Below are 13,534 nucleotides of genomic sequence, written 5' to 3'. Positions count from 1 at the left end.
AATTTAAAAACTGCCATTTTTTATATTTTTAAAAAACCTTTGTGATAATTTTAGTGTGCCATTATGCAAATATTATTCTGTACTTAGGAGGAGCTATTCAAATATGAAAGGATATTATTTCAGTATATTTCAATGTAAATGTTAAAAACTAGATGTGACAAACTATTTTAGTTAAATGAAAGCTAATAAGTAAAAACTAAAAATTTTGTGATCTTGGAAATGTCATTATAATAAAAATGATATTATAGATATTATTTGACTTTAGCATTTGTTAATTTAGTAAAGATGAGGCTGATAAAGATGCAATCTGCCTGATGAAGCTTTGATGGACATATTTGACATTTTGCATGTCTCCAAGTCTGTGAGTGAACCGCACAGATTTTCCAAAATCCTGCCTCTGACATCCTCCACAGAATAATTAAATATATGAATTCAAATAATAATTAAAAGAACAATCTAACACTGAAAAATACTAAACTGACACTCATTGTTTTCAAAAAATAAAAACATGAACTGAAATAGTCCAAAATGAAACAAAAATACAAAAACAACAACACAAAACTACAATATCTCTGGGCAGCTCTATGAAAACACAAAAACCAAAATGCAGAGAACGGCTGGTAATATTTCAAAATTTTATTAACGAACATAATCTCTGAGGAACAACAGCAGTTCTCGCGCTCTCTGTACATGCAACTGTAGAAAATAACAATTTAGAATTTTTACTTTTCAGTTTTAGTCTCCCCCCCCGTCCATACTCACTTTCAGTTTCTCTCTTTTTTGTTTTTGCTTTTTTATTAAATTTTTTGTGTCTTTTTTTCCACGTTTAATTTTTTTTGTCACTTTTTTCTTTTTTGCAGGAAATCAACAACAGCTAGAGGTGAAAGTACTGGATTTCTGTTACAGCACTGACGATAGCATCAACAAACCCATCGTGAACCAACCCTCCCCCCTTTAGCTGCTCCATCAATATGTACACAAATAAACTACATTGTACAAATAAAAAAAAGAAAAAAGAAAAAAAAAAGTTACATTGTTACATCATAATCACCTGCAGCGAGCGCGACACGGCCCGTTGCTGTTAGAACCCCACATTCTACGCAATTTTTCAGACTAGTACAAAGAGGAGGGTGCAAAACGTCCTGGGAGGTTTTATTTACAGAGCTATGTACAGTATGTCTCTTTCACGCATTACAAGGAGGAAAATTTACACAGCGGAGACCAACTTCAACTCAAAACATACCACAGGTGCCAGAAAAAAAAAAAAAAAACGAAAACAAAATAAATGATAATAAATAGGTTATTTCCCACCATTTAAAAGAGTAGTTCTCCATGCTTTTTATTAGTCATAATCCATTCTAAAAAATAAAATAAAAAGGAACAAAGAATTTAAAAAAAACAAAAAGGCTTGAAATCGTGATTCTACATAATGAAACTAAATCATGTATATTTTTATGTCCAGTAAGAAAACACAACAAGTCTAAAAACAAACATTATAAGCGAATGTGAGTAGAGTAGAGGTAATATGTTGCTGACTGAGGTGGTGTCAGGCTAGCATCTGTATCACCACGGCCAAGAGCTCTACTATGCATCTGCTGTGTGTCTCTGTATCTTAGCCAAATATTCACGCCGGATGATCAAAGTGAATGGATGTGTGTTTGGTCTATTGCTCTGGGGAACGGAAGGGGGGAGGGAGATCACCTGTCGGCTGTGTCGACCATCACCATTTCAAGCCTTTGTAGGTTGTTAAACATACGAACGATGGCAGAAGTACGAACAAAGGCAGGGCTATGAAACTGTTTTTATGTTTTGTTTTCAAAAAAAAAAAGAAAAAAAAAAAGAAAAAAGAAAGGTGCCACTCAAAACGGAAACGCTCTCGATGTGTTGTAAACAATAGTGAGAGGGTGTCGGTCAGGGCGTTGTAGCGGTATACATTCTGCTCAATAAGCAACGTGATTGACATGCCACTGGTTTTTATACAGAACAGAACCCCTCCCTCCCCCAAAGATAAAACACAACAACATTCAAAGCTACATACACTTTTTGCTAAAAAACACACAAGGATTCTTGAACAAAAGACACCCGCGACCCTCGTCCCCAAAACTGTAAGAAACCAACAGTAAAATAAAAACATGAGTTTTAAAAAACAATTTTTCCAGACTTTTTGTTTCCAAACATATACCAAACCAGGGTGTGTGTGTGTCTCAAAATTAAAAGAAAAAAAATAATACCCAGGACAATACATCTAGCCACCTTGTCTGCACAGTGTAATAGCAACAACCATTGCACTTGACTAGACATACCATACACAGCTATGCTGACTGACAGTGTGTAAATAACTTAAAAGTTTAGGATCAGAATATTGCCATCAGGATACGTGAGCAGCTTTCACACACAAGACCGTGTGCGTGGGGCAGGTCGGGAAAGCTTTTCAAAACCCACTAAAAACAGAGAACCAATACAAGTCATCACAAATCAACGGTTCAATGGGATCCTTTAGTTTTTAAAAGTCAGTCTATTCAGCATTAACCTATTTCTTCCCCCCTCCACTGCTTCTGTTGACGTCTGTTCACTTTTTGGTTTGTTCTGAGAAGATTTGAGTCTGGTAACCTGTCTCCTCGGGCCTGACACAAGACACCACACAACTGAATAATAACAGGAAGTAACCGAAACATTTAAAATCCCTGACCACACTAGCCCCAGCCCCTTGTAGGATAAAAAATAAAAAAGGAGGACAACGTGACTTGGTTGTTGAGCCTATTCCCGTGATTTTAAGTGGGTGTTGTACTGGAGTCCTAACATGGAAATTAACACCTTTAAAATCTACTTTAAAAACACCCGTCTAAGTGGAAGGCCTCAGGTCTGCTGAGCCATGAATAAGTGTTTTTCTTTCTGACACACTGGCACCACCTAGTGAGTAAAAGTTGTAACAGCACCATGAAAATAAGCTGCTCACCAGTACTGTGACATAAGGGGCTGACAGACTGACAGTGTTTTTAGGAGTCTGTGAGGAATGAAAATGTCTCTGTGCCTGTTACAACTCTTCAGTCAGTTCAATGTGAAGTCAGACACTGGGAGGACAGGACGAGTAGTGAAGCGCTGAAAGACCCGTGTCTTGTTGGTTTTAGACGGTGACGTTGTGCGATGATTCATAAAAAAAAAAAAGTCAAATTGCTTTCTTTAAATTAAAAACAAGCGAAATAATAATTTCAAACAGTTCTACACTCATATGGTTTTGCTTGTGAATGACATCTCTCTTCCATCCCACCCATATATATATATATATTTATTTATATACTTCTGTGTGACTTTGCCCAACAATGAGTACATTTTTTTTTTCACTGAAAAAGGCATTTTCTTGGTTCGAAAATTTTCAGATATAATTGTGTAGTAAAGCAATGAATAATAATCCTCTGTCTATTCTTTAAATAAATCCTCAACAACTATTCTGCTACATCTGAGGGGGCTGTATGGTTGTCGGCCCGTGAGAGGCCCATTTGAATGCAGAAGTGTTCTCTGTCAGCTGCTTGTGTTGCGGTGACTCGGGTCCAGGCGAGCCGCCTCACCTAACCCCGGATCGAGTCAAAAAATGGGATTATACAACTGTGCACTGGAGTCTTTCAATACTGACAGAATCGTGTACATGTTTTGGCCCATGGATATGAAGGGGGAAAGTGCTGCCCAAAAGTGAACTGTACATAAAAAGATAATTTTTATTTCTTTTATGTTTTTTTTTCTTTACACTTAACTGAGTGATATTACAGTACATAGGTTATTTACAACTGTGCAGTAATGTGTGGCAAAATAAATTATCTAGAAGGCAGCAAGAATACATTGGTTAACGAATATAAAAACTGTACATAATTTACGGAATACAACTTTTTTTCAGTTTTCTTTTGTTTGTTTTTTCCATTAAACTAATATTGGCTCTGTAGTGTTTCAAGTCACTTCCTCAGAAACAATGAAATGCCCAAGTAAAGAAATAGACAAAAACAATATTTCTCTCCTGCCAAAAACCACAATTTCTCAAATAGTCTCTTTGAATCTCAACATTCGTTGTGTTTGTTTCTTCTGGTTGTCCTGTCCTGTGTGTGTGTGGTTTCTTTTTTTTTTTTTTTTTTCCTTTTTTTGCAGTCCATGGCGGTCTGATGTGTTTTGTGGTGGAACGAGCAGGATCACTGAGGAACACTCCGGTCTGTCCTCAGAGATCCGTTCATGTCCTCTTTTGTTAAGCCAGGCTGAGAGGCTGCACGAACGGTCTCTTCCTCTCAGACACTGGGCCCTGACGTGCACACACATCGTGACCCCCACCCTCTCTTGCTTTGTTCCAACCTGCTGCAGCCTTTGTTTCACTACTGTTTAGCCAAGCTCGGTGCAGTGTGAACAGAGAGGGCGTCCTCTGGGTATCTGGGTCTCATAGCCCTGAAAGTGGCTGCTTCTAACCTCCTGGATCAATTTAAGGATCCACACAATTCACCACGGCTCCACTGACTGCATCTGGGTCAGCGCTGGACTCTGTCAAGATCTCCTGGCCCATGTGGAGACTCGTGTCAAAAAGAAGGAGGCGTCTCCTCAGTCCTCCCCCAGGACAGGCACCACTCTGTTGGGAGAGCTCTTCTCTGGTAGATCCCACAGTAGCAGCGGTGGTGGTGGGTACTGAAGCAGGAACCACAAACGAATGCAGAAAATAAATCTGTCCTCCGTCTCACCAAAACTAAGCGATGAGGAGGTGTGTCCCAGTGCCAGAGCCTCAAAGCAAAAACTGTTTCTGCTTCTCTCGCTCTGATCAAACAAACGCATAAAAACTTTGAGGATGAAAGTGCAAGTTGTGTATTTTCTTTTCCCCCATTAAAAACATTTTTTTCTTTCTTCACGGAAGGGAATCGAGAGCAAGTTTTTCAGCTTTATTCTTTTTCTAGAGAATAAATTTTTTCCCCCTCTATGGTCCTCTCTCAAACTTGCTAGCCCTTTCCATTCGTTCGGTTCAACGAAGTCTCCTTGATAAGAAGTGATTGAGACTAAGTTTTCTCTCTGTGGGAAGCGGTATGTCACGCGGGCAGCAGGACAAAGTCGTCGTTGACATCGACCATTGGCACGTAGAAGGACGGCACTTCGTTGACGCACAGGGATTTGTGCCCCGCTGGGTCCAGTTCTTGGACTTTCAGCTGCCACTCCATTCTTTGCACCGCATTGAGAGCTGCTGCCTCGTGCTGCTGTCGCATCAACAAACACGTCTGGGGAAGGAAAAGCATAGCATGAATATAGTGACTATGCACACAGGTCATGGTTCTCATATGTAGAGATGTACCATTAAATATGTAATATCGGCATCAAGATGGCATTTAGCAAAGTCAGTGGTTGTTACTTTGTGCTTCTATTATCAGTTATTTTGTGCAAAGTGCCAGTATTTACCTTCATGCGGTCGTATTTATCATCCACGTCCTGGATCCAGGAAATGAACTGCCGCGCATTGAAGCGATCTCTCACAGATTTGTTCTCATCACCCTAAGAATGCAGAAAAAGTAAGAATGTGGACTAAGTAATGGACATAGAAATACTTAACACTTGTTTTTTTGAGATACTGATACATTTCCCACCTGGCTCTCCGATGGCATATTGTACACTTCAGAGTCCAACAGCATGGTGCAGGCGCTGAACGGCACAGCCTGATTGGCTATTGTCCTGGCTGCCCTGCAGTGGACCCTTAAAACCTCCTGTTCACATGAAACAATCAGCTTCTCCTGTGAACAGCAAGCACAACACAGAAAGAAATAAACATTGATGATATGAAGAGGAACATCATTGCGTCAAACAAATGGCTGTCATTCAAGTAAGTGAGATATATGAAACAGATTTGTTCACTTTGGCTTCACCAAGGCGTGGGGACTATGCCGATTTCACTTGCATTTCCATTTAAAAAAGGCTTTGATCTTTTATCAAAGAAGTGCTCCCAGCGTTTGGTGCACATGTGTATTGTTGATTGTATAAAAAGCAGGGAAGGAGTGAGGAATGAGTGAATTTAGGACAGTGAATGATCCTGAAGTATAAATGACACTTTCTTACCCGTTCTATGCTGTGTTGCAACCTAAGCTTGCCCCTTACTGCCTCTTGTTGCCTAAAGAGCTCCTTCAGAGGTTCTGACAGTGATGGAGGTGGAGCAATCTGATAAGCAAAACACAGCACAGCATTAATACCATTACATTGCAGGATAAGATTATTTTGAAATGGTGCAAAGACACCAGAACTTACCACAGGGATGTGCAACTTGCTGAGAGGCTTGCCATCGAGCAGGTAGGAGCCAGTGTAGGTTACATATTCAGCGTAACACTGTGGAGCCTGAGGCGTGATGTAGCAGAGAATCTTTCTCTTTTCCTCAATCTTCTTCCTAATCTGCAGATAGTCAAAGTACGGGTTGGAACGTTCGCTGCGGTAGGGTTCAATGTCGTCTAGCTTGATGGCATTGACCACTACAGCTAAAGTCTGCTGTATCATCTCCCTGGTCTGCTGCATGGCTGTATTTACCAGCTGAACCTGGACTTGCTGCCCTGTAGAACGTGGAAACTTCCTCTTCCGTGGGTGCTGGGTTTGAGATTCCTCTTCGTCGACAGGAAGAGGACGACCTTTTGTTGTCTTGCTGAGAACCACCGTAGAAGTCGTCACAGATACTGCTGGGGTCAAATTAGAAGCAGTAGACGGGACACTAAGCCCAGAGTCTTTCTCTTTCTTCAGAGCTGTAAAGGAAGATGCTGAGGTGGGTGTTGGGGTTCTAGTAGGAACTGGGTTAATGCTCACCACCGGACTGGTTGTCACTGAGGTGGCAGCGGTAGATGAGGTTATTATGCTAGAGGTAGGAGGGGTGGCAACGGCAAAAGCAGCAGCTGGATTGTTCTTGGCGCGATTTCGGGTCATCCTTTGCGGGATTTCATCCACCTTCTTGGGAACATCTACAGGGGTGGACACTGTGGTCAAGGTCACCAATGTTTGCTTGGATGTGTCCTGAGTGTCCTGTGGCTCCACGGAGGTGGAGAGGGTGACCATTTCTGGGATCTGAGGAAGAGGACTGCAGGACACAGGCTCTGGTACAGCCTCAGGCATCTCCTCCTGTCTCGTGTCCGGCTTGACAGCAGGCACAGAGTCCAGGGTTATATGCAATGACTCAGAGTGCGAATGCATCTGTATATGTGGTTGCTGACTGGCATCTGATTTTACAGATGTATACAACATGCTGGGATCAGACTCATCCGATCCCCCATAAGGTAGTTTTCTTTCCAAAATGCTGCTCTGTTGTTGGTTAAGTCCCACTGAGCTGTTGACAGGCACACTTTGAGGCTCGGGGTCCAATTCCTGCTGGAAAGGGGCACGTGGTGATGGCACAACAAAGTCCTGTCTAGCAGATTCCCCTAAGCCTAAGTCTCCAGCAGAGCGTGAGGTCTTTGCTAGGGTTGGCAGGTCTACTTCCATGATGTCCAGATCCTCTCTGTCTGTAATAGTGTGTCTAATGTGGGTCGACACACTCTTGTTGTGATCAGCAAGTTCAGGTTCCCCAGACTCAGCTTCTTCTGACTTGTCTGGCAGTGGAAGGTCAGGCAAGGAGAAAGGTCCCAGGTCGTCTTCATCAGCTGAAAATGGATCTTCCCAGGGAACCACAGGCTCAGGGCCCACAGCTGGAGCCATGTGAGTTTCAGCGGCAGCACTGAAACTGTGTGTGCTCTGTCTGCTGTCTGGTTCCACACATGTTGTCTCTGTCTCCACCTGGTGTCCCTCTTCGATGCTCGGCTTGTTGCAGTCTGGAAAGAAGGACTCCAGCCTATTGGAGGAAGAAGAGTTGTTTAAATAGTTGGGGTCCTCATCCATAGCAGTGTCTGGCCTCTCTGGAGAGGGTATATCAGCCACAGCCTCCTTCTGCTCATCAAAGTCCTCTGGGTCATCTTTGTGCCACCTGCTCCAGGTAGCATAAGGGGAAGTGACAGAGGGGTGTCCAGACAAGGGCTGCATGTCATTATCAGAATGGGAGTAAGGGCTGGTTATTTTGGAGACAGCAGCCTCTATTTCTCCATATGTCCTGTGGGGAGATTTCATATCCATGTCATTGTTCCAGCCCATGTTGTGATCGAAACAGTTCTCTCCGTGGTCAGCTGCAGGATGTGTGGGGGACAGTTGGTGGACTTCTGGCTCATGCTGATCTGGAGACTCTGCAGGCCAGCTCTTCTGCAAAGGATCCTCAACTTGAGGAGAAAACGAGCATGGCTCCCTTGTTTGGTCCGGCTCATCCACTGCACAGTGCTCTCCATCAAGTCTCTCATCCATGTCGCCCTCTTCCTCCTCCTCTTCCTCCTCCTCCTCCTCTTCTTCTTCTTCCTCTTCTTGTTCTTCTGTGACAGATGGAAGATTTGAGACGACCAGATTAGGCTCGCTGTGGTGGTGCTCCGTGATATCGTCGATATCCAAGGGTGGCAAGGCAGCTGGAGCTGGAGTTGGTGGTGCTGCAATGTCAAAGCATGGCTCCTGGGGGTCTGGCCTGTGAACTGGTGTCGACGGTTTGGGCAAGAAATTGTTGTACACACTTTCAGGAAGGTGTTCATTACCGTCGTTGCCAGCAAGAGTTGGTGTTGCTGCATCTGGTGTTTGATAGGATGGCTCTCGCCGAGGTGACGGTACCCTTATCGGAGGAAAATACGTAGACATCAACTCCAATCTATCCAGAGTTGCAGATTTGTCCTCGAGAGGCTGACAGGCAGACGTCTGATCAAATTCCGCCCCTGGATCATTCTGCTGTCGAAGAAACTTGTTTGCCTCTGCCTTGAACTCATCTTCTAGAGGGCGGCGGACATCAGAGGATGCAGAACGACTGACAAGGGGGAGCTGGAGGTTCTTCGCAGGGGTAGGACATGTGCCCTCCGGAAAAGTCTGGGGGTTAGAGTACCTGCTAGTGGACAAAGAGAAAAACAAAACATTAAGCCTCAGTCCAAAACAATCAAACTATAACATTAGTAACATGCAGTGTGTCTGAGTATTAAAATACCTTTCAAAGAAGGATGGGGAGCAGGCATTCATTGACATAGTCATTGCAGACGAGTTCTGACAGTCCAGCGGATCCAGCATAATGTCAGGGTAATCCTCTGCACTACAGGATGGTGTACGTGGAGTTTGCATTACGTCCTCGAAGCTGGGGCATGACATGACAGGTGTAGGTGTGGGAACACCAGTTGGCCTGCTTTGATCTGGCCTGGGAGAAGCAGGGAGGTTGTCCTTGATTTGGTGGCCAGGGAGCCAATCCTTTGAGTTCTGATTATCAGTAGGCTGGAACTTTCTGCCTGGAGACATCATTTGGGCCGGGAGACCAACATCCTTCAGCTTCTTCTCTTTAAGACCAGACTCAAGGCTGTTAGATTTCTTGGATGATAGCTCACTGCGGCTTTTCCGTATTTCCTCTGTAGACTTGGTTTTGTCTTTTAGTTTTGGGTCGCCAGACTTGGGTCTAAGCTTCTCCATCTGCTTCATTTTTTCTCTGTATTTCTTGAGCCGCTCTTCATTCTCTTGGTCTTTCTGACTCAACATCTGACCAAAACTTGTCATCTGAGAATCCCCATCAACCAACAGTTTTTCACGTGGTCGATTATCTTTCCTTGCATTGTCTTTGGGCTGAGAGAGCTTTTCATTTTCATCCTTAGCCTTAGATTTATTGTGGTCCAGTCTGTTGTCTTTGTCTAGCGTATCCCGATTTCTGTCTTTTTTCATATCAAATTTAGGACTGTCTTCCTTTGACCGGTCCTTCAGAACAGTGACCTGTGGGCTGTCTTTCAACCCTGACTTTGCGTCATCTTTGGAGTGTTTAAATGACCCAAAGCCATCGATATATTTATTCTTCTCTTCCTTAATTTTTTCTTTATGCTTTTCCTTTTTCTTTTTGTCTTTCATTCTGTCACTTATGACGCCAGTTCCTTTGTCTTTGTCCTTTTTGGACATCTCCTTCTCAAATTCTAATGTCTTATCGAAGTCGTCCTCTCCGTCTCCCTTACCTCCGTATGGGAATGTGTAAGGGTCTGCCTCTAGAGGCATAGGCTCTTTCTCAAAAGGCAGGCTCTCTCTGCGGCCGTAGGACTCTCTAATTTCTTCTGTTTTGTCACGTTTGTCTCCTTTGTCTTTTTTTGTCTTTTCCTTCTCCTTGTCATGGCTTTTCTTGGATGAGGACGAAGAGGAGTGCCGATGCCTCTCTTTCTCTCTGAACTTGTCTTGTGGCGTAGATATGGACAGGGAGTCTCTTCTGTCCTCGGCCATATCAGGCAGGCTGATTGAGTCATAGTAACTGGTGAGGACCGGATCGTGACCTCTGTCAGTGAAACTGTCGGAGGAGATTTCACTGTTCTTGTCATTGGAGTCATCCTTGTAGTCATTCATAGCCTCCTCCTCCAGTTTTTCTAAGAGAGACTTCTCATTCTCCCCGCTTCCTTTCGAGGGCTTTCTTTCCTTGGAATGGTCCTGCTTGTCTTTATATTTGCTCTTGGTTTTTTCCTCGCTCGTGTCCCTTTTGTCCAGAAGCTTCTGCTTGTTTTTCTTCTCTTGGTTTGAGTCCACTGACATCCTGTCTTTCCTCTCCTTATGTTTTGTATCTACCGGGTCTTTCCTGTCCTTGCCGTGTTTCTCCTGGGAGCCTTTCCTCTCTCTACCTGTGTCAAATGTGGCCTTATCCTTCTTCTTATCTTTGTGCTCTTTGTCTTTTGCCTTTTCTGTGTTATGTTTACTATCTGCAGAAGATTTTCTTTTTTCTGAAGGGAAGTGATCCAGCTCATCTTGATCGGGTGTCGAATCTTTTCTGATGGAATCAGACACCAGTACCCCACCGCTGTAGCTGTCGTCGTCATCATCGCTTTCATCAGTGAATATGTCGGCTATTTTGTACCACGTTTTCTCCCGGATCTTCTCAGTTTTTCTTTCCTCTTTCTTTACCTCCAAGAAATCTTTCTCCCGATCTGAATGTTTGTCTTGAGAGGCCTTCTCTTTCTTTTCCTTTGTCTGTTCTGAAGACATCTTTCGATCTTTGTCTTTGCCATGAGAGTCTTTATGTTTGTCTTTGGCCCCCTCCTTCTTGTCTTTGGTACTCCGGTCAGCATCTTTATCCTTGACAGTTTTTTCTGTGGAGCTTTTATCACTCTTGTCCTTCTCCTGATCAGCTCCTCTGTCTTTTGTTTTCTCTTTGTGCTTGTCAGCTTTTGTCTTTTCCCGTTTCTCCATTCCCTCACCCTTCTTTTCTTTCTCCTTCCCAGAGTGGTTCCTTTCTCTGATATCACACGATTTACTGACAGGATCAATGTCTTTGAAGAAAGTATCATTGCCATATTCATCTCTTATCGATTCCTGCTTGATTTTGATATCCTTTCTTTCTTTCATGAACTCATACGAGTCTTTACGGTCTCGACTGCTGTCCAGAGAATCCTTGTCTTTTTTGTCCTTGGCTGCCTCTGTGGACTCTTTCCTCTTCTTTTCTTTCTCAACTGAGTGGCTGGAGTTTAATTTTTGTTTTTCTGACCAGTCTTTCTTCTTTTCGTTTGTCTTTTCCGAAGGGTCCTTGTCTTTTTTCTTAGAAGTAGCCTCCTTTTCTGATCTCTTCTCATTGTGGTCTGATTTCTTGTCCTTGACTTTGTTTTCTTTCCTCCTCGTCTCCTCCTTAACAGTCTCAACAATAAGTTTAACAGAATTATTGGCTTTGTAGTCCTTGTACTCTTTGACAGGAGCATCCCAGCTGTCGTCACCATAGAGGGAGGAGTCAGAGGACATCTCAGAGCCCCATCTGTCATGATGGTCATCGGAGGCACTGAGTTTTGTGTCCTCCAAGTTGAGGAAACGATTAACGTCATAACTTTCGTACTCAGACTCCTCTTTCTGTACTTTGTCTTTTTTACACTTCTCCTTATCCTCCTTGGCATTTTTGTCCTTTTCCGCCTTCAGATGTTTTTCCTCTTTCTGCTCACTTTTCCTGTCTGTCTTTGAGGAGGACTTCTCCTTAGACTTTTTCTTTTTCTCCTCTTTGTGAGCTTTTTGTTTATCTTCCTTGGGTTTCTCCTTCTCTTTGACGTTCCTCTCCTTGTCAGATTTTATAGGCTTTTCCCTCTCCTCCTTATTTAACTTGTCCTTGCTGGAGTCCTTTGTTTTCTTGTTTTTCTCCTCTTTTGTTGTTCTGTGCAGGTCTTTTCCCGAGGACCAATCCTTATCCTCAGACTTTGTTTTCGAAAACCTGTCCTCCTTTTTCGAATGGTCTTTTTCATGTTTGGATAATTTGACTTTGCTCTCAGCTGGTGATTCTGACTCAACAATTAGGGACTTTTGCCTCGAATCATCAAAATCAAAAGAATAGCTCTTAACAAATTTCTCATTCATATCTTGATTAAGCACTAGACTAGGAGCTTTGTCCTTCTCCTTATTTTTGTGCTTGTGCTTCACTTTATGCTTTTTCACCACTTTGCCATCCACGTCAGTTTTGGAGATGGTGCTCTCTGTATTTTTGTAGAGCTCTGAGTTTTTCTTTTCCACAGTGTTACTGTGCACGTTGTTATTCTTCTTTTTGTTTTCCTGCGCTTTCCTCTTTACTTGTTTTATCGACTCCACGCAGGAATCTTCAGCTTCAGAGGAGTAGTCAGACCCACTGGACAGTCTAGTTCTGACCGAATCTGAGAGCGAACTGACGTCTGACCATGTGGGAGACGAGACGGTCTTCCAGTTATCCGTCCTCCACTGCTTTGGATGCTGTTCTGCTAAAGACGGCGTCTGTTTCTGAGAGTTCAAGTTTCCATGGGAGGAGGAGGAGGAGGAGGAGGAAGCATTAAAGCCTGGAGAGTCTTTCAGGTTTGCTGCAGAAGAGTCTTTTATGCTATTTGAGCCCTTATCGTCCTCACTCTCCAAATCCGCGCAATCGGAGTCAGACGTACAGAATTTGTCGTTGACTTTACCAAACCGGACTTCTTTACTGACACTATTTTTACTGTCCTTCTTTCGCTTCTTCTTGACTTTATTCTTGTCTTTTTGTTGTTTAGAGCTCATGCTGCCAGAGTCTCTAGTCTTAGTATTTGTTTGCTGGGCTTGTTGCCGTGGCGTAGGCGCTGGCGTGAAACACAACGTCCTATCATCCTCGTCTGAACTATTACTGTCAGAGATGATCCGCCTGCCAGGTTTCTTTGGTGTGAGCGAGTTGCTTTTGGAATAGGTTTTAACCTCCATCTTGGGTATAGAGATGAAGCTGTTGGTCTTGCTTACTGAGTCCTTGCGGAAGTCTTTTTTCAAGAGGTGTTTATCGTCTACGGGAGGGACGCGTTCCTCCTCGTCATCCTCATCAAATTCGTATTCATCTTTGACAGGTGTGACGGCAGATTTAGGAGGGTCTGCGGTTTTCCCTTTTAACTTCGGGCCCTTCTCAACATCTGAGTCTGTGTTATTGCCATCAACAGAGCTGGACGGGGCAAACGAGGGGGCGTCTTCCTCCTCTGAAGATTCTGTAGAACATAAAGAGCACGAAGAGGACACAATTAATTTACTACTTATA

At 43.3% G+C, this 13,534-nt stretch overlaps 1 protein-coding gene across 2 annotated transcripts in view; it reads right to left on the bottom strand.

Annotated features, from left to right (window-relative positions):
• Positions 1–621: 621 nt before the first annotated feature.
• The window catches only part of ankrd11 (ankyrin repeat domain 11), a 120,624-nt gene continuing 107,711 nt past the window's right edge, over positions 622–13,534 (bottom strand). Inside the window, exons 9-14 of one of the 2 annotated variants that reach the window (XM_080885874.1) lie at positions 9,023–13,484; positions 6,250–8,926; positions 6,064–6,162; positions 5,598–5,741; positions 5,413–5,505; positions 622–5,234 (exon numbers count right to left, since the gene is read on the bottom strand). In XM_080885874.1, the coding sequence (XP_080742000.1) occupies positions 5,049–5,234; positions 5,413–5,505; positions 5,598–5,741; positions 6,064–6,162; positions 6,250–8,926; positions 9,023–13,484 (7,661 nt within the window). In that variant the 3' untranslated portion in view covers positions 622–5,048. The remainder of the gene's footprint in view (positions 5,235–5,412; positions 5,506–5,597; positions 5,742–6,063; positions 6,163–6,249; positions 8,927–9,022; positions 13,485–13,534) is intronic. The other variant, XM_080885875.1, reaches the window with a different exon arrangement.

The sequence above is a fragment of the Rhamphochromis sp. 'chilingali' genome (assembly GCF_963969265.1).
Source record: "Rhamphochromis sp. 'chilingali' genome assembly, chromosome: 6".
Classification (NCBI taxonomy): Eukaryota; Metazoa; Chordata; class Actinopteri; order Cichliformes; family Cichlidae; genus Rhamphochromis; species Rhamphochromis sp. 'chilingali'.
This window is presented reverse-complemented; position numbering and strand designations above follow the sequence as displayed.